At 44.6% G+C, this 20,751-nt stretch overlaps 1 protein-coding gene across 1 annotated transcript in view; it reads left to right on the forward strand.

Annotated features, from left to right (window-relative positions):
* Positions 1-13,829, forward strand: part of RNF130 (ring finger protein 130) — a gene marked incomplete at its 5' end in the record, with an annotated part of 100,458 nt that extends 86,629 nt beyond the window's left edge. Inside the window, 4 exons of the mRNA XM_032395764.1 lie at positions 1,357-1,453; positions 3,537-3,741; positions 6,895-6,988; positions 13,636-13,829. Coding sequence (XP_032251655.1) covers positions 1,357-1,453; positions 3,537-3,741; positions 6,895-6,988; positions 13,636-13,651 — 412 coding nt within the window. The remainder of the gene's footprint in view (positions 1-1,356; positions 1,454-3,536; positions 3,742-6,894; positions 6,989-13,635) is intronic.
* Positions 13,830-20,751: the final 6,922 nt, after the last annotated feature.

Raw genomic sequence — 20,751 nt, forward strand, 5'->3', positions numbered from 1 at the left:
CAGGTTTAAATACAAGCCTTCCAGGATGAGGAGGTTCTAGTTCACTGCACTGATAAATTCAATCTTCGAGATCTTTATTCTTACCCGAAGAAATGAGTGCAGGGTCACCAAGTGGCAGTAGGTAGGCGCATATGCATTGTTGAGGTTGAAGCTGTAAGCCTGCATGTTTCTTCCAAATCCCAGTTAAATCAGCGAGATGTTTAGACCTCCTACTTTTTTGGATCAAAACTGCATTTTTAAACAGCTGTATATAACTATTTATAAGCCACATGTAAATTATAAATTCATAAAGTTGCAAAGGCATACCATGTTTCAATTTGATATCTTTCTTAAAATTTCTTTTATCAATAACCGAGACTCCAAGCATAGTTCCTCTGAGGTGCCCAGACTGTGTGTCCTGGCACCCGCCTCTCTCCCTCTCTAGCCAGGACGCTGAGGCTTCATTTTTAGCTTCCACCACAGCCCCCTCAAAGTGTCTCCCTTCCGCAAGGCACAGGTCCCTTTTCTAAGAATGCAAGACTCTCCATGACTGACTTCTTTTCTGTCACAAGGATGTGACTTTCCACTCTCCTGAATAAAAAAAAAATCACCCATCCTCTCTCTCCCCTTCACATTTCCACTGAAAACTGTTGACTGGGTGTCACCTGATTCCTAGGTACCTTTCATCTCCAAAATACTCCCAACCACCCTGTAACTTTCACAAACATTTAACATAGATTACTTAGAAGTCTTTTTAAATAATGTTCTAAATGACATTGAAACCAAGTTCCGTGAAACCAATTCATGGTTGTGCAGAAAACTCTTTTCATTCAACCCTTGCTTCATATCTTCTTGAATTTCCCTTCTTCCTACTCTAGCTGTTGTAGAAAGCAAAACTGATTGATAAGGTGTAGTTTGTTTCCTGGGCATCTGCCTCAGGCTCAGGTCATGGTCCCAGAGTCTGAGTACTGCATCGGGCTCTCTGCTCAGTGGGGAGCCTGCTTCTCCCTCTCCCTCTGCCTGCCGCTCTGCCTACTTGTGTGCACTCTCTCTCTCTTTGTTAAATAAATAAAATGTTTAATGAAATAAAGGTATAGTTTGTTTCATTCTTAATAAATATCCTAAGTTTCTTCAAGTGCTGAAATAAAAAGACCGAACTGCCAAGTACCACTTATCAGTTCTCATCATACAGATTGGGGTCAGGAGGTTTTCTGCCAGCTATATTTTAAGACATCCCCAATATTTGTCTCTTGGAACTTGCCAGTATGTCCAAAAAGGGGGAGAAACAGGCTAACTAAAAATTCCATTTCTTTGGATCTAATAGTTGTTCAGTATATGATCTGTGATACAATGCTCTGTGTTTTTTTTTTTTTATAGGCATGTTTTCCACAAGTCCTGCGTGGATCCCTGGCTTAGTGAACATTGTACCTGTCCAATGTGCAAACTTAATATTTTGAAGGCCCTGGGAATTGTGGTATGTTTCCTATATGGTCACTACTTTTTGCGTGTGAGCTAGCATCGCAGAGGTGGGTGGTTAAGTCTCCCGCGAGAGCATGGGCTTTCTCTGCCACATGGCCTTTCTTCCACATTCCTTAGAGTCCAGCCCGTCTTGGGGAACTCCCAGAAGAGAAGATAAAGAACTGAACTAGTCCACTCAGAAGTGTGCTTCCATTGGGTGGTGGAAATACGAAGAATGGCAGTGGAGAGAGGGACAGGGTTTGCTTTTGTTCCGGTATTATCTTTTTTTTTTTTTAAGGACTAGAAATACAGACTTTTTACTTTGGTCCAGTAGTAAATTTTTTCTGCATTCAGCATCTTATAAAACTGTGTCATCACTGTGTTCCTTTCTCTGGAACCTGGCTTAGCTCCCCGGGACGTTGGTCAGCTGCAGGCAGCAAAGGTGGGCGGTACCAGCCTGCTGGGGCTTTGGTCCGAGGCCACACCGAGCACACACTGCTTCATTCAGCTCTGGCCAGGCCGGTCAGCACTGACTGACCGAGGGCCTTGGAGACTTCCTACAGGTCTCCCTTAAGAGACCTACTGTCCAAAATGAACACCTCTTAGAGGAAAATAAAATACTTTCTGATCTCAAGAAAGAGTGGATGAATGATTTCCTTGTGGAACCAGAAGTTTAATGTGTCCAGCAGATGAACTGCTCCTTTTAGCTTTGCAACCCAAAGCACGTCCAAGACGTCCTATTTGAAATGTGCTGTCGTCAGCTGACAAATGAGCGGTCCCGGGTGGCTCCTTCCAGCTCCGGAGATCACGTCAGTGACACAGCTGAACATAGGGTCACTCCACCTCAGCCCCACTGACACTGTAGACCAGATAATTCCACTGGGGTGGGGGCGGGGGGCCGTCTTGTGCCCTGTCGAGTGTCTCCCGCATCCTTGGCTGCTCCCAAAGGCTAGGAGCATGACTCATCAGATGCAAGGTCAGAATGTCTCCAGACGTTGCCAGATGTCCCTTGGGGAACAGTCACCCCCGTGGGGAGGGTTTACCGTAGAGCGTCTGCCATGATGTCGGGCATGTGGCAGACACTTCCGGAAGTATTACCTTGGCCTCTTCTGTTGCCTCCAGCCTTGGTGGTGCTTTGGTTTGTTTGTCTTCAGTCCAATCTTGGACGTGCAGACACTTCTCCCTTTTGTTTGTAAAGAACATCCTTCTAGAGTCTATTACAAGCTACCATGGTTTTAAATATAAAAACCACAGTAAAGCTCTTCTGACAGGGTATCGTTCTAAGCATCTTACTTTGGCTGTGGGGCGATCTAGAACAGTTCTCCCGCCGAGGAAGCCGTTGCTGTGGGTCGGGTTGGCTGTCACTTCTCCATACTTGTGCCTCTGCCCACCATCCTTCCCAGCTCTGCTTCCAGCACTCTGTCTGCCAGACCTAAAGGTTCTAGGGAAACCAGACAACCGTCTTGTTACCCCAGGAGACTTTCCACCCATTTTTAGTTGGCAGGCTTTGGCCTCAGAGCAGCTCTGTACCTCCTTCAGGGCTAGATGCTTAGATTGTGAAACCGATGGTTTACTCAAAGGTCAAAGGTCTTTTCAACGTCGATCTGCTCTTGGGCATGTGCTTTCCTTGTGTCTAAAGGTAGAAGACATTTAAAAACTGACTGCCAGCTAAGTGGGGCATTATAGAGAAGTTAATAGGAGGAACGCAGTATTTTATGTTCTCTGCTCTCCTTCAACATTAATGGAAGAGCCGGAGTGATGCATTTTCCTGTTTGTCAGCTTTAGAATAATGATAATGACTCCCTCTGCCCGTGATCTGTGTCCGCCAGAGGTGGTCGTTTCTTCATGAAGATGAAGTACCCAGTTTTCTCAGCTCTGCGATGGATTTTGGTTTTCTTTTGTATCATGTTTGGGAGGAAATCATCTGTTTCTTTTAAAGGAAAACTCTTGGGTGAGAAAGGGTAAATGGGGAAAGAAATGAGAGGAAATCACATGGAAAAAAAACTTGAAGTCTTTTCAACAGGGTGTCAGACATTTAGAATTTTATCAGAGATTTGTTTTTTTCTAATAAGTACTCTTAATCTGGAAATGTTTTGCAGCCAAATTTGCCATGTACTGATAACGTAGCATTTGACATGGAAAGGCTCACCAGAACCCAGGCCGTTAACCGAAGATCAGCCCTCGGTGACCTCGCCAGCGACAACTCCCTTGGCCTCGAGCCACTTCGAACTTCGGGGATCTCGCCTCTTCCTCAGGACGGGGAGCTCACTCCCAGAACGGGAGAGATCAACATTGCAGTAACAAGTAAGTGGGGCCCTGTACCCAGGCGCAGGGCAGGTTTGCCGCTGTGCTTGGTGCGTGTTCACTGCTCCAGAGGGCAGTGGAGGCAGTCACCTGGGCCAGGGAGTTAGTCCGTCACGGAGGAAGCGACAGGTTCCTCTGTTAAAACAGGAATTTGGGGAGACAAAACTTTCCTGATAGTAAAGAGCTTGTGTACTTGTGTATAATAAGTAGGCCATCTGACAAGTTGTCTCAGTAGCCGTGTAGACACCTGCTTTGATGGCCGCCTTGCAGACGGGCATTTTAAAGGGTCCCGCTGGGATGCGACGCGGGGCATCGTGTTGTGTAACCAGCCGCGAGCACCAGGCTCCAGGCAGCTTAGCGGAAACCCAGGGCAGAATCTGAACACACTCCCTAGAGTTGCTCCCTCTGGGGAGACTCGAGACGCCCTGTTGCTGCTCACTTCACTTTACGGAGTCTGGGGTCTTGGCACTTCGTCTTTGGGGTCACTGGACGCGGGGCGGGAGAAAAGCCAAAGCGTGATGTGCGTTTGACAGTGCTCTCGCTAGTCTGGGGCGTCTGGATGGGTGACGTGTTGCCGAGGAGAGCCGCGGTGCTCGGAGTGTGTCGACGGCCGCCCGAGGACGGTGTGCGTGCGGCGGGCGGCGTGTGTGTGGGCCTCTGGGCGGTCACCCTGTCACGAGCCAGCTGCCCCCTCAGCTCCATCCTCCACGTGGTCTCTCCATCTAACCGCCTCTCTCCAGCCTCCCTGTCACCTCTGCGGTGCTGCCTTGCCCAGTGCGTGCTGTCGCTTGCCGTAGCTTCCAGCCCTCAGCCCCGCGAGGCCGCGGCGCGGAGAACGCCGTCACGAAAGACTTCTCCTCCACGTAGTGAGGCTCGAGGGGGCTGTTCAGTTGAAGTACACACGTTTTCCACCGACCAGAGATCAGTAGTCGTCAGCAGTTTCCCAGGTTTTGTTCTATCATTTGTCTGAACTCGAGGAGACTTCATTCAGTTATAAAACAAGGAAGAGTATTCTTCGATGCAGTTTGACTCATTTCCTGCCACATCCCGGCGAGTTGTTTTAATAGCTTTTCATGTTTTCAGGTTTTAGGGTGTAGATTTTTTTAAATACTGATCCAGTAGCAATAAAGGAAACAGAGGTTATTTGTTTAGCAGTGACTTTTTGTCGGCTCTTCATTGATCGACATTTATTGAGCACCTACTACTACATTCAGTTCTGATCCCATTATAGTCTATGCAGAAACGTCCTTTCAAAATCTTACGTTTTGATGATTAAAAAAAAAAAAAGTCACTTCCTATATCAAATGAATCACCTTTAGTGGAATTGACGCATGTTAATGAATACATTCGTGTGGTTAAATTAACCCAAAGCGACCTCTCCTTTTCCCTCACAGCCCTGTAGTGTCTCAGCAAGCACAGCACTTTCGCCCGGCATCCCCTGTGCAAGGCACTGTGCTAAGTACCCAGCGGGGTGGGCAGAGCTGACCGGGGCCGGCTGCTGCCGGAGTACCCTGGGGCCCACTGGGGATCGGCACGGCAGTGCTTGCTTCTTTTTGGTTGCTAGTTTTTATAGCCGAAATGCCATACATCTGCAGATGCTCTGCTCAGAATGCAGAAACACACACGTAACTGCAGTTCTAAAACTTAGTCTGCTTATCCCGTCTAAAGGTCTCGGAGAAGGAAGAAATAAATAAATAAAGAACGCCGGGTTAAGCTTCTTGATCCTGATGACCAGTCAGCTCTTAACTTTTTTTAAATGCCAGGGTACATTTTTCCTAACTTAAAATCTGTGCAGGGTAAAAATGGTGAATTTGGTATGGGTTCTGAAATGTTCATTTTTGACTTAAGACCTTAATAAATTCACTGTACTCGTGAGGAATTTGTAATCCAGGAAGCAGTGGCGGCACTGTTACTGAAAAAGAAAGAGTTTGCTAAGCATTTTAATAATATGAATCAAGATGGCCAAGACATGCTCGTAGAACAAAAACATCGTCCTGGAATCCTGAAGAACAGTTCTCAACCTTCGGAAGATCACCACCTTTAAAACCCAATGAAAATACAATCACCTTTTTCTAGAAAAGTTCCTAGGCACACATAGTTTTGCGTATTTGTGGGATTCGTGGAAACCAGATTGAGAAACACTCATGTGACCATGGCTTTTGCCGATTAAACATGTGGCATTCCAAGTATAAATGTCTTCCCGCCGCCTCCCTGCAGATACAGCGGGGGCTTCGCCGTGTACCACTTGGTTAAACCAGCCCAAGGTAGCGTATGCTCTGGGAAATATTTTCTAGGTAAGCCTTTCTAGGAAGCCAGGATTGGTTCACAGGTTATTTTTGAGGTTCTCAATAAATAGTGTTTTTGGAACGTTACCTTGACAGTTCAGACTTTGAAAAGAAGGGAAAATACTAACGACGACGTCCTGGATTGAGAGAGAGACTAACTGAAAACCCTAGAGTTCTGGGTACCAGAGCTTCTCAGCCCTCTGACGGGCCAGGTACCTGGTGAATTGCCTGCTTGACACGGCCAGAGCCGCTTCCCGCCGGTGGGGGTGTGAAGGGTAGTCCTTTCCAAGGGACACCAATCAGATGTCCGTTTTCCGTAAAGACTGTAAGTAAACCCACGCCTAGGACAAAAGAAAGCAGACTGGAAGGCCAGCCTCCAGACTGTGCGGAGTGCCCGCAAGACCTTTGGGACCCCTGCTCCGTACTTAACAAGTCTTCCTCTGAGAACGAGTGACACAACCGTGCAGAAGCGACAGAAGGAAGAAGGAAAGGTTATAGAAGTGTGGCAGGTCTGCTGTACTGTCATCTAAAGCAGTGATTTTAAAAGTCCCTGTCCACATGCAACTTGATAGACCTCTTCCTCCTGCATGCTTTTTGGTGGCCACACTCCTCACAGACCTCAGGACCTTAACTGGAAGAAATGTTTGGGCCACGCTTTCCTTTCTCCCTTGCAGCTCTCACCACTACTTCCACTAACCTTCTCCAGTTAGTAGCTCTCTGGCAAACCTCCTCCTGCTTCACCTCCTTGGGCCAGCCTTGGCTTACACCTCCGTTGACGTCTGCTTCGTTGCATTTGAGGGAAGTGTTGACACCGAGTTGACTTAAGTCTTCTCCCCAGAGTGATTTGCTCCCTTTCCTTTGTCAACAGAAGAATGGTTTATTATTGCCAGTTTTGGCCTCCTCAGCGCCCTCACGCTCTGCTACATGATCGTCAGAGCCACGGCTAGCTTGAGTGCTAATGAGTAAGTAACCAGTTATTCTTGGATTGCATGTACCACATGACCCCAAGAAAACCTGTAGAGTACTTTTCATAAAGATGTGAAAATTGGCTTCCACCGGTTTCGTACTGATCCTGATGAGGTCATACCTAGCAAAGTAATGCATTTCGTGAACATGTATTTGTAGTCAGTACACAGATCGGGAGGTCACCTTGCGCAGCAACAACAGCTCCCTTGAGAAAAGATCTAGGGGCTTCCGTTAGCCGCGGGCTTAGAGTACAGCAGCCACGTGATGCAGACGCCAAGGGGCCCGTACAGTGACGGGATGTAAAGAAGGTCCGTGTCCTGATCGTTGGCAGGAATAGTCCCACTGTCCTGTGTGCCCACCAGACTTTACCCGGATTCTTACATATTTAGCTTTTGACGGAACACTGGCACCCTGGCCTGGGGTCAAGGGACAGTGACTTGGATGTGTAGCCTGCAAGAAAGAAGCAATCAGCAAGACCTGCTGTTTCCAGAGATTGGGAAGACTGTCAGGGACTGTTGGGAAAACAAAATAAGTGTCATCTGTATTTCCATGGGGCAAAATGAGGACCAGAGGGCAGGGGACAGGAAGGCGAATTTCATCTCAGTGAAAGGAAGACCATCTGTCAGCGAGGCCCCCCCACCAGAGAGACGGTTTGCCGTGGGGAGAGCTCAGGATGAGGCATGCAGGCGGACGCCGTGCATTACCTCTCAGGGCTGCTGGAGGTCAGAGGTTTTCCAGGGTAGGCGAAACTGGGCTAGCTGGCTGCTGAGGTCCATTTTGATCCAGTGATTTCCCTGGAGTTGCTTTCCACAGGGCTAAGATACAGGAAGGGTTTTTGGTTTTGTTTTGTTTTAAATTTAGGGTGTTTACCATAAGGTGTTATTTAGTCCTTTCTTTTACCAGTATTCACGAAAACTCATTGGAGATAAAAGTGTCTCTAGGACGCAGCCCAGATATGGACCTAATGTGGCACAGGGGGAATTCACGTGCTCTCCACACACACATGTCCTGGCATCTTAACGGATGAATAATAACCGGCCAAGCCCATGTAATTGATTTAATTGAACACTCATTGTCCAGCTCTGAAAACAAATGGGCAAGTAACCTCCAGTTACAGTGACGTGATTTTATCATCTCTAACCTGACCTGTTGGCTCGATACTTGTAAGAAGTGCCCGTGGGCACCCCTGGCCCCTAGCACACATTGGGAGGATGCCGGGGTCAGTTGGCGTCCTTCAGCCTGCAGGGGAGTAGTCTCGGCTGCTCATCCAACAGGTCAACCCAGCTGATGCAGGTTGACTTCACATAACACAGTGTTCATTGCTCAGACCCTAGAATCAGACGTAACCTGGAGTTGACTCTCTGTTCTTCCGTTTTCTGCTTGGGAGACCTGGGCAGCTATATTTCTCGGGAAGTTCATTTTAGTCATGCAGAAAGCAAGAATAATGGCAGGCATACATCATAGGTTGTACGAAGTAACATATAAAGTGCTTAGCACAGCGCCTGGTACATGATAAGTGCTCAATAAATGTTAGCTGAACAGTTCCACTGAGAATCTTCCAAAGTCCTGTGAACAAGGTGACCATCTATCTGCCTCTATCATTTGACAAATGAATTTCATTTTCTTCCATGAAATAACACAGAATCACCGGAGCTCTGTGAGTCCTGTGATTCAGACCTCAGTTTGGAGGGAAATACTGATTTCACCTGCAGTCACCTCTTTTGCTTACTCTCACAGTGACCCCATCAGACTAGATGATGGTGTAAGCCCGCTCCTTAAACCTCACAAATGAGCGAAAGCCAATTACAGTGAATAGAGACACTCTGGGCACTTGTAGAGAACTGTTAAGTGAACTAATGGTCATCTCGCTGCCACCCAGGATCTGCTAGATGCTCAGGTCATGCGGCCGGTGTTTTAGAGAAGGTTCAGTAGACATGTTACCTTTTAGAAATCAAAGTCCCTGGGCCATAGTATTTCGGTTCCAAGCATAAATGCCTGCATGACTCAGCCTAAGCATTGATCTTAGATCCACATCTTAGGCCAACCCTTCTCCCATTAGCCTGTGTAGAGGGTGGATACAGCAGTTGTTCATCGAGATATTATTTCTGTGCCTTCAGTCAGAACTACTCTGAAGGACGATTTTCATGATCCCATGGAGAGAAAGAGGGAGAGAGTGTGTGTGTATGTGTCTGTGTGTGGACATATGGATGCATGAAAGAATGGTCACCAAAATATGAATGGTTATTGTCTTAATTTAGTAGCATTTTGGGTGATGTTTTTCTCTCCTATTGTGCTTTTATGTGTTGACTTTTTTATATAACATGAATTACTTAAGATTTTAAAGGCCATTTTAATTGTGGAGGATAAAAGAAAGACAGTCACTCTTACTCAGTGTCTCCTTCCCAAGAATGTTGATGAAAAATCCCTAGGTGATTTTAATTCCAGAGAAAAGTCTATATTAGTAAATAAATCTATAATTATTCTTCATTAATGAATTCTTTAAAATCTATCTTACCTCCCTTTTTGCCTTTACCAAAAACTTACAGCCAAAATGAGATTGCCTTTTCAATCGAATTGCTGTTTTAATTTTCTAGGTGACCTCATCCAAGTGTGAGATAGTCTATAGGAGTAGAATTCCATCTTCTCCCATGTGAGCGATTTATCTTGGAAGTTGCTAGTAAAATTCACCTCTCCACATATTACCTACTATCCTAGTTTGCTCTTCTGACAGCGTTGCACTGAACTTGTGTATTGTGATTGCGGCAAGACCTTGACCCAGTCTGGTCACTGGTGAAAGCCTGTGGGCAAGAGGCAGCAGTGTGGGGCACGTGTAAGGGCAGGCACGGGGAGGCCAGGCGCGTGCAGCGCTGCCCCGCTGGGGGTCAGGGCACGGCCGCCTCCCTCACCACGCTCCGCACCTGCACCGTTACCCAGGGCGGACGCCGTTGTCTGATCTGAAGTCACGCCCCTTCTGGTGTGTCGAAATACTGTTGAAAGACTCAACCGTGACTGACTGTGCTTTAATTTTTTAATACGGCAAACAAATCTAGTGAATGTTGAGGCTTGGTAGGTATAAACAGGATAGTAGTCAAGGAAGCAAATACATGCAAGGTAAATACATTTATCATCTTCTCATACCCCATTTCTTAGTACTTAAGTAGGCAAGGTTAGTGAACTTCAGTTCCCAAAGGAGGTTTGCTGCTCTACTTCACTATTCAGAAAACCTCATTAGATCCCAGCATTTACCAGCTTACATTTGTATCAGTCCGTTTTTCCCTCAACATAAGAAAAGTAAATGTTTTCATTGTTGTTTTTATTTGAGGCACAAGTAGTGAGACAAGGAAGGTGATGTAGGTGGATTTTGAGCTGAATGGGAGGTTGGGTTAGGTATCCTCCACTGTCCTTTCTCGGTTCCTAGGTTCTGATTCCTAGAACTCGTGCCCGAGGATCTGCCCAGGAGTGTAACCCAGACATTCAGGACCCAAAACCGTCTCAGCAGGAGGAAGTGAACCTGACACGGTTCACGCACAACAACTGGAACAAATGTAAAGTCCTGTAGCGTAACCCGAGGCCAGGAAACCCCAGCTCTGCCCCAGGTCAGAGTCGTCCCCGCCAGTATGCCTGGGGAGCTCGAGCCCAGTGATAGAGACTTACAAGCCCCATCAAAGGAATGTTTCTATTTGACTCTCTTTTCAGTATTTCTGAATTGTCCTGCTCACACTCTTTTTTTTTTTTTTTAAGGTTTATTTATTTTGGAGACAGCATGAGAGCGAGCAGGGAGGGGGAGAGAGAGAATTTCAAACAGACACCCCAACGCAGGGCTCGATCTCACGACCCTGAGATCATGACCTGAGCCAAAACCAAGAGTCGATGCTCAACCAGCTGAGCCCCCCAGGCGCCCCATTCTCCTCACGCTCTTAAGAGGAACATTGACATATTTCAGTATAAAAGGATCTGAAAACATCACCATTTTGATGTCTTGGGGATGCTTGGCTTAGAAGAGAGGAGTTGAGGGTGATGTGAGCGATGTCTCCAAGTATCTGAAGGGCTCCCAGAGATGATGAGAACAGCTGCTGTTCACTGAGCGCCTCCCAACAACTTACTCCTGGGTGCGGCACCGTGTGACACTCATCAGAGTCCCGTGGGGACTAGCCAGTGCGTACAGAGGGTGGTCTTATTGTGTAGTTCGGGAGCTCTGCAGGCATCCACAGGGAGGTAGAGCACCACCGAAGACAAAGAAGACCTTTGTGCCGGTCGGCAGTGTCCACCCATGACATGGGATGCCTTGAAAGCTAGTGAGTTGCCAGGACCTGCTTATGCAGACAGAAACGAGCCACGAGGCTGGCGCTGTTTGGAGGCAGACCCTGCGGCCGGTGGAGGTCGGAGGCTCCTTCCAGTTCTGAGAGCCCCTCTTTGGTTGTCTGTCCTAAATGGTCCTTTCCTAGGACGGGAGGCGTTGTGTGCCCTGGCAGCTGGCTGCCTCTTTTAGAACCTTAAGTATCAAAACCAGTGATTTTTAAGCTTTTTTTTTTTTTTTTAACCGCCTGCCACTGTAAGAATTGCATTGTACATTGGGACACGTATCCACACGTGTGTAACTGAAACGGGCTTCACAGATATTTTCCTCAGTATGTGCAGTATTCGCTGATCTCTTCTCTGCACCTTGTTGTTAAGGCTGGTCGGGAACTCCATGTTGCTCTCACGGTTCAGTAATAGACAGCAGCCTGCGGTTTGAGAAATGCAGATCTAAAACATTCTGAATTTCTGGTTCTCAACCGAGTACCTCTGGCTTCCTCCAGCACCCATCGTGGATTGTTTATTTTTCCGAGGCAGCCTTCCTTGTAGCAATGCCAGCGAAGCTTTGAACTTGCCCCCGGTTTAATCGTGAATCCTCTTCCTTCTGTTAGTATTGACTTCTCCTTTTAGCCACTCTGAGCATAAGATACATACACAAAATAACCTGGGGCCCAGAGGGGCATGGTGTTCAAGCCCGTATCTCTGGGTCCACCTCTTTACAGTGCTTGTCTGTGACTACTCCAGAGAGACATTTAAGGGTTCCACATCACATGGTGGAAGAAGACAGTTGACTTTCTGGAAATGTGATGACACAAAGAAGATTAAAGGCAACAGGGACCTTTGATGGGACTTCTGCCCTGTCTCCGTCATGGTCTTTGTGGTGTTCACAAGTACCTTTAATCTTGTGGCTGCCTTAGTTTATAGTTCCTTAGAAAAGCAGCCAAATAAAGTTAAGTGTAAAAATCTCGACGCACCCATTGGAAGTTCTGACCTCTAATATCTGATTTCTCTGAGGAAGTTTTATAAAATCAGTGCATTATCTTTAGCAGGACCGAAGGAACAGCCTGGTCCAGAGCTCTGTGTGAAGTTGTGAATGGCCTTCCTGCCAGGCCTCTCATTCATTCAGTGTCCCCAGCAGCCCCCCAGGCGCCAGGCCTCGCCCTGCAGGGTGCTGTGGGGAAGGGGCGGCCGTGCACAGGGCTCAGGCTCACGGCGCCCGCCGAAGGGACAGGAGAGCCTGCGGACCGAGCACCAGCTCACAGACGCCGCGGCACTGCCGCTCTGGTCCCGGGGGCGGTCAACAGAGGCTTCCTGGAGGGGGTGACTCAGGAACCAGGCCGGGCATAAGTAGGACACAAAGAGGAAAAGGCAGAGCAGGTTCAGGGAGTTCTGGGTTTGATGTGTCGGCCGGAAGCGGTGGTTGTCGGTAGGCCGACTGCAGAATTTGGACTGGGTTCTTGCAAACAGCCGGTAGTGTGTAAGGCTTTTCAGCAAAAAAGAGGATTCCTGTGGCTGAGAAGTTGCTCTGGCTGGTAGAGACCTGAGGCAGGAAGATGGGTTAGGTGGAAATGTGGAGCTGAAGGAGGAAGTCAGGGGGAAGAGAGGAAATCAAGAGGTGCTAGAGAGTTGTGTGATGACCAGAGATGAAGCAGTCAGGAACGTGGATCTGGAAGTGAGCAGAGAGAAGAGAAAGCACCACTACAGACATGAATTGGGAACCAAGGAAGTGAACCAGCTGTGCAAGGCTTCGGGGAGCTAGGGCAGTCCCATAGAGCCAGGCTGGGGGTGGGGGGCAGTGTTAGCCCAAGACCCCAGGCTCCGTCAGGCTCCTGATTGAGGGACACGCACGCACGCAGTCTGGGCGAGTCCAGTGAGAGAGCCGCACCCCCTGGAAGTCTGTACTCTGCAAAGTTCATTCCACAGTAAAGACTGACATTCTTGTTTGAGGCATAAAGGGGGATCCTATTGCAAAGACACGGATGTAGATTTCAGGACACGCAGCCCTGTGAACATGCATTCAAACCAGGAAAAGTTGTAAATTGTATGATAACTGTCCCTACATTGTTAAACAAGATGCTGTTAGCCTGGGCTTTTCCCTGCAGTCCTTTTGGGAGGACACACACACCTGTAAGGTGACTGAGCCACTTGACCACAGATGTGAAGCTGCTGAGTTCAGGAAAATGCCAGGGGCTGACTAGCTTTACCCATTGGGGCTAGGAAGTAGTTGGGGACAGGCCCCAGGCCACCCTGGAGTGAGGATCACTTTCTCTTGTTATTTTAAAATACTGGCAACTCCCCTTTAACTAATTCTTGACCTCTGTCTTTTTTTTTTCCTTTCATTCCACAGGGTAGAGTGGTTTTGAAGAAGAAAAAAAAAAACTGCTTTCTGACTGATTGCCTTGAAGGAAAAAAGAACCTATTTTTGTGCATCATTTACCAATCATGCCACACAAGCGTTTATTTTTAGTACATTTTATTTTTTCATAAAATTGCTAATGCCAAAGCTTTGTATTAAAATAAATAAATAATAAAATAAAAAGACCATGTCGTCGAGTATTCTTGACCCACTTGTGTCCGGAAGGCCGACCTGGAGATCCCATACCCAGATTTCACGTGTGTGTGTTTCAGAGACAGAATGTACTCATGAGTCCCCCCTGGGAGGAACAGTGACGCTGTTGGTACTTTCACCCGGGCCCCTGCTGCGCCCCAGTATGACCAGAGCGTGGGCACATCCTGCGCGGTGACGCATGCCCAGACCCTCGGTGGGGTTCCTCCGTCTCACTTTCTTCAGGGTCAGCGTCCTCTCTGAGAATCTCTTGCTCCTTCATCAGCCCCATGGCAGCAGGGACATTTAGCCATGTGGCTCACCGCTGCGTCCCCCGTGCCTGGTAGAGTGCTTTGCACATAGTAAGTGCTCAATAAATATTGGTGGGATGAAAGAATGAGTCTAAGGGAAATTTCCCAGAATACACCCTGATTAGTAATAAATTACATCTGTCCAAGATGGGTTTCCACCTGGTTTTAAAAAACAGCAAATTCTAAAAAGTTGAAACAGAACAATTTGACAAGTGTAAATGAGATGTTTTTTGCTGTATTGAGGAGGAAAATGTTGAAATATTTTATGTTCTATTGAATTCTATGCTTGAAGGATCATCCGTATGTGTGAACATTTTGAGCAATGAATTCTCCGCCTTTTACTTCAGCAACCCTGAGAGATGAGAACTTACTCCCACTGGTAATGGGTTCACTGCCGCAGTCATTCTCCAATTAGTAGGAGGTTGAAGATTTTTATCTTTTCGATTGAATATAATTCACATACCATAAAAATTTACCCTTGTGAAGGATAAGCCATTTCAGTGGTTTTTAGCATATTCACGAGGTCGTACACCATCACAACTGCCTAATTCCAGAACATTTGCATCACCCCCGAAAGAAGCCCTGTACCCATGAACAGTAACTTCTCACCCCTCCCATCCCCCTGCCAGCCTGGAAAGCACAGATCTGCTCTCTGTCTCTCTGGATCCACCCATTTCTGGACATTTCATATAAGTGGAATCATACAGTATGTAGCCCTTTGCGTCTGGCTCCTTTCACGGAGGAGAACATCTTCAAGTTCTCCCATGTTGTAGCATGAATCACGCTCATTCTTTTTTGTGGCTGAGTAATATTCCATCATATGGACGCATACCACATTTTGTTCGTCCACTCATCCAGTGATGGACATTTGTTGTTTCCACCTCTTGGCTATCATGACTTATGCTGCTGTGAACATCGGTGGACAAGTTTCTGTGAAAGTTGTCTTTTCCGTTCTCTCGGGTCTGTCCCTAGGAGTGGAATTGCTGGGTCATGTGGTAGCTCTGACTTGTTGAAAAACGGCCAAAGTGTTCTCCAAAGCAACTGCAGTTTCACGTTCCCACCAGCCGTGTACAAAGGTTCCAGTTTCTCCACATTCTCAATAGCACTTACTTTTTTCCTTTTTAAAACCATCTCGTTATGGTTTTGATTTGCATTTCCCTAATGACTAATGATGTTGGGCAGCTTTTCATGTGTTTGTTGGCCCCTTGAATGTCTTTAGAGAAAAGTCTATTTGAGTCCTTTGACCATTTTTTTTAATTAGGTGGTCTTTTTGTTGTTGAGTTGTAAGCGTTCTTTATATATTCTAGATTACTAGGCCCTTATCATATATATGATTTACAAATATTTTATCCTATTCTTTAAGTTGTTCACTTTCTTGATAGTATCTTTCAAAATACAAGTTTTTAATTTTGATGGAGCCCAGTTTATCTGTTTTTTTCCTTTGGTTTGTGTTTTAGGGATCATATCTGAGAAACCATTGCCTAATTCAAGGTGACAAAACCTTCCAACAGTTTTATCATTTAGTTCATATATTTGGGTCTTTGACCCATTTTGAGTTAATATATGTATTTAGTGTGAGGTAGGGATCCACCTTCATTCTTTGCATTTGTCCCAGTACCGTTCGTTGGACAGATTATTCTTTCCCCCCATTGAGTGGTCTTGGTACCCTTGTCAAAACTCAGTTACACATAATATATGAGTTTACTTCTGGACTCTCAATTCTGTTCCACTGGCCTCCCTTTCTGTCCTTGTGCCAGTATCACATGATATTGATTACTGTTGCTTTGTAGAAAGTTTTAAAATTGGGAAGTGTGACTCCTCCCAACTTTGTTATTTTTCAGGATTGTTCTGGCTATCCAGGGTCCATTGCGTTTCCATATAAATTTTAAGATCAGTTTTTCAGTCTATGCAAAAATGCCAGCTGGCATTTCGATAGGGATTATGCTGAATCTGCAGATCATTTTAGGTAGTAGTGCATCTTAATACTGTCTTTTGGGGTGCCTGGGTGGCTCAGTCGGTTAAGCGTCCATCTCTTGTTCTCATCTCTCGTCTTGATCTCAGGGTTGTAAGTTCAAGTCCATGCTGGATGTGGAGCCTACTTAAAAAAAAATTTTTTTAGGGGCACCTGGGTGGCTCAGTTGTTAAGCGTCTGCCTTCAGCTCAGGTCATGATCCCAGAGTCCTGGGATCAAGCTCTGCATTGGGCTCCCTGCTCCTCGGGAAGCCTGCTTCTCCTTCTTCCACTTCCCCTGCTTATATTTCCTCTCTAGCTGTGTCTCTCTCTGTCAAATAAATAAATAAAATCTTCAAAAATAAAAAAATTAAAATAATTTTTTTTAGTTAAAAAAATATATATTGGGGCGCCTGGGTGGCTCGGTCAGTTAAGCATCTGACTTCGGCTCAGGTCATCATCTCAGGACCCTGGGATCGAACCCCGCTTCAGGGTACCTGCTCAGCAGGGAGTCTGATTCTCCCTCTCCCTCTCCTTCCCCCTCTCCCTCTGCCCCTCGCCCCACTCATGCTCTCTGTCTCTCTTTCAAATAAATAAATAAAATCTTTGAAAAATAGTAAAATTAAAAATAGTCTTTCAGTCCATGAACAAAGGATGTCTTTCTCCATTTATTTAATTTCTGTAGAAATATTACTGATTTTTGTACATTGATCTTTTATTCTTACAACCTTGCTGAACTCATTTACTAAGTCTAATAGTCTTTTAGTGGATGACTTAAAATTTTCTATATAAAAGGTCATCTCTTCATCAAATAGAAATAGTTTTAACTTCTTTCTTTCCAATCTGGATGGCTTTTATTTTATTTTCTTGCTTAATTGGCCCTGGCTAGACCCTCCATTAGTAGAATGTTCAAGAGAAGTAGGAGCAAACAGATTTCCATGTGTTGTTTCTGATCTTTCTGATCTTCTCCCATGTTGTAGCATGAATCATGCTCATTCTTTTTTGTGGCTGAGTAATATTCCATCGTATGGACGCATACCACATTTTGTTCGTCCACTCAATAACCTAGATAAAAACTTCCCAGCAGGGAATACCAGCAGCCTGAAATCTGCAACATATAAAAACATAATCCCATTGTGACCAATTGGGATTTATCCCAGGAATGGGATATCACAAGAATCACAAGAAAATTACAGGCCAATACCTCTTATGAGTATAGATGCATAGATCCTCAGCAAATACCAGCAGACTTTCAGGGGAAGCTTTCAGACTATGATGTTAGCTGTGGGATTTTCATAGATGCCCTTTATCAGATTGAAAAAGTTCCCTTCTATTTCTAGGTTATTGAGTGTTTTTATCATGGGTTTTGGATTTTGTCAAATGCTTTTTCTGTGCCTATTGTGATGATTGTGTGAGTTTTGTCCTGTATCATATTAATATGGTATATTGTATTGATCGATTTTCATGTGTTGAACCAACCTTGCATTCCTGGGATAAATCCCAATTGGTCACAATGGGATTATGTTTTTATATGTTGCAGATTTCAGGCTGCTGGTATTTGCTGAGGATCTATGCATCTATACTCATAAGAGGTATTGGCCTGTAATTTTCTTGTGATGTCTTTCTCTGGCTTTAGTATCAGTGTAATGCTGGCCTCATATAATGAATTATGAAGTAATTCCTCCTCTGCTGTATTTTGAAAGAGTTTGAGGATTGATGTTAATTCTATATAATTATTTGGTAGAATTCACTAGTGAAACCATCTGGCCCTGGACTTTTTCCTGTGGGAAGTTTTTTGACTGCTGACTCTCTCTCTCTCTTTACATGTTATAGGTCTATTCATATTTTCTATTACTAATTAAGTCAGTTTCTATAGTTTTATCTTGGTAGTAATTTGTCCATTTCATCAAGGTTGTCTCACTCTTGGCATACGACTGTAAGATTCCCTTATAATCTCTTTTTATTCCTGCAATGTTGGTAGTAATGTCCCCTCTTTCATTCCTGATTTTAGTAACTTGAGTCTTCTTTTTTACCTAGTCAAGCTAGCTAAAGGTTTGTAAATTTTGACCTTTTCAAAGAACTAACTTTTGGTTTCATTGATTTGTCTATTGTTCTATTTTCTATTTCATTAATTTTTGCTCAGATCTTTGTTACTTTCTTCCTCTGCTTGCTTTGGGTCTTTTTTATTATTATTATTTTTATTTTTTCTTAAAGTAGAAAATTAGGTCATTAATTTCAGGTTTTTCTTACAAGCATTTACAACTATAAATTTTCATCTAAGCACAATTTTGCCCATCCGTAAGTTTTGGTATGTTGTGGTTTTTGTATCATTTATCCTAGAGTATTTTCTACTTTCCCCTGTGAGTTCTCTTTTGACCCACTGGTTATTTAGGAATATGTTGTTTAAACCGCACATGTTGGAGTGCCTGGGTAGCTCAGTTGGTTAAGCGTCCAACTATTGATTTCAGCTCAGGTCATGATCTCAGGGTTGTGGGATCGGGCCCCTCATCGGGCTACACACTCAGTGCCGAGTCTGCATGTCCCTCTCCCTCTGATCTTCCCTCCACTTGTGCTTGCTCTCTCACTCTCTCTCAAATAAATTAAATCTTTAAAAAATATATATATACCTTAAAAAATACGTTTCTGATTTCCAAAATTTCCTTCTCTTATAGGTTTCTAATTTCATTACCTTGTGGTAGGAGAACATACCTTTGTATGATTTTGATCATTTTAAATACATTTTGGCTTGTTTTATGGCCTGACATATGGTCTAACCTGGAGAATATTGCATGTGCACCTTGAGAAAAATATATATTCTGCTATTGAATAGAGTGCTCTGTAATGTCTGTTAGGTCTGGCTTGTTAATAGTGTTGTTCAAATCTTCTTGTTCCTCTTTTATCTGCTATATAGTTCTATCTATTATTGAAAATGGGGGGCGCCTGGGTGGTTCAGTTGGTTAAGCATCTGCCTTTAGCTCAGGTCATGATCCCAGGATCCTGGGATTGAGCCCCTCATTGGGCTCCTTGCTTGGTGGGGAGCCTGCTTTTCCCTCTCCTTCTGCCTGCCGCTCCCCCTGTTTGTGCTCTCTCTCTTCAAATAAATAAATAAAATCTTTAAAAAAACAAAAGAAAGTGGGGGATTGAAGGCTCCAGTGATTATTATTGAATTTTCTGTTTCTCCCTTCAGTTGTGTAAGTTTTTGCTTTATGTATTCTGGGGCTCTGTTGTTAGGTGCATATGGGGTTAAAGGATTTCTAGAAGCTGCAGTGGTTATTCAGTACGTCTTTATCCCTGGAGATTGACTGGGTCAGTGGCTCTCCTGATATTTCCAGCCAACTCTGTGCTAGAGAGTTCAGCTGAGTGTTTGATCTTATTCTCTAGAGTGGGCTGGGTTGAGGTTGGCTTCTTCCTCAATAGATTTTCATAAATCAGTAGGATAGTTCCTCCCCACCTCACTTTATTCCAGTGAAAATTAACTTAGTTTGTTCTCTTTGCTCTCCTTCCCATTTATGGTGAGTTCTTATTTTCCTTCATCAGCAGTCAGGAGATGTAGGACTGTTTAATGACCATACCACAGTCTCTATTAGTGTACTTTCACCCTTTTCACATTATTTCAAACCCTAGCAGAGAGTAAGACTTTTTTAAAATAGTAGGGTTCTGCTGTTCAGGGCCAAATACAGAATTTTTACAAGAGCTAAGAAATGAAATGAGTGAATTAAGAGGATAGAACTTTACATCAATCTTAGGGAAGATTTATCAGCCGTTGAATTTGAACCTGCCATTTTGTGGCTTTGAGATTTAACTGGCATCATTAAGTTTTTATGTTTCAATTAGTAATGGTCTCCATAGCTATGAAAGTGGTGTGTCATGTATGCGCACACGTGTTATCCTTTAAGTGGGCTTTTTGGTTCCTTAGAACCAGAATTCAAATTTTCATCAAAACGTAGTCACTTATTTCTTCATGGTCACAGTGCTACCAGCTAAGAAGTCAGCTTTATGAATAGAAGCAACGTAGGAAGTTGAGTAATTTCTTGTTTACGATGTTAAAAATTAGAAAATGACTAGAAGTTAGTCTGGAACAGATTGATATTTCAGTTTTAAACCCTTCTTGGAAAAACTTTGTAATCCTTAAGACATAGGTTGTTTCTGTTTTTTGTTTTCTACACATACCACAAAAAAAAAAAAAAGTGTTATTCAAGAGTTTTATTTCAAGGCAGCCGCAGTGTTTACAACAGACCAGTGGTGTGTAGGAATACAGTCTAATCCAAGGGCCCTCCACAGGAAAGCAGCCCACTGATCCTACCTGATAACCAGGCTTCAGGCATTTATAGCCACTGAAGCCTGGTGGAATGAAATCTAATTTCTCTTTGGCCAGCTGGGCTGTAACTGTAGACTTTTTCAATAGTTGAGGAGAAAGATCCTGAAGGTTCTTTGACTTTTTATCTAGAAAAATATTTGGTTATAGTAAATTCCTTATCAAGACAGTTTAAGAATAGAACCTAATGGCAACAAACAGAACAAAGAATCCAGCAGAAATGGCAACTGCCATTCTAGATGTCTGCTGAGTGGTTTATATACATGATAATTTTTATCTTGGCAATATCCAAGTCAGAGAAGAGAGAGTTACTTTCCCCTTTTACAAATGAAGAAATAAGGT

The sequence above is a fragment of the Phoca vitulina genome, unplaced genomic scaffold, assembly GCF_004348235.1.
Source record: "Phoca vitulina isolate PV1807 unplaced genomic scaffold, GSC_HSeal_1.0 scaffold87, whole genome shotgun sequence".
Classification (NCBI taxonomy): domain Eukaryota; kingdom Metazoa; phylum Chordata; class Mammalia; order Carnivora; family Phocidae; genus Phoca; species Phoca vitulina.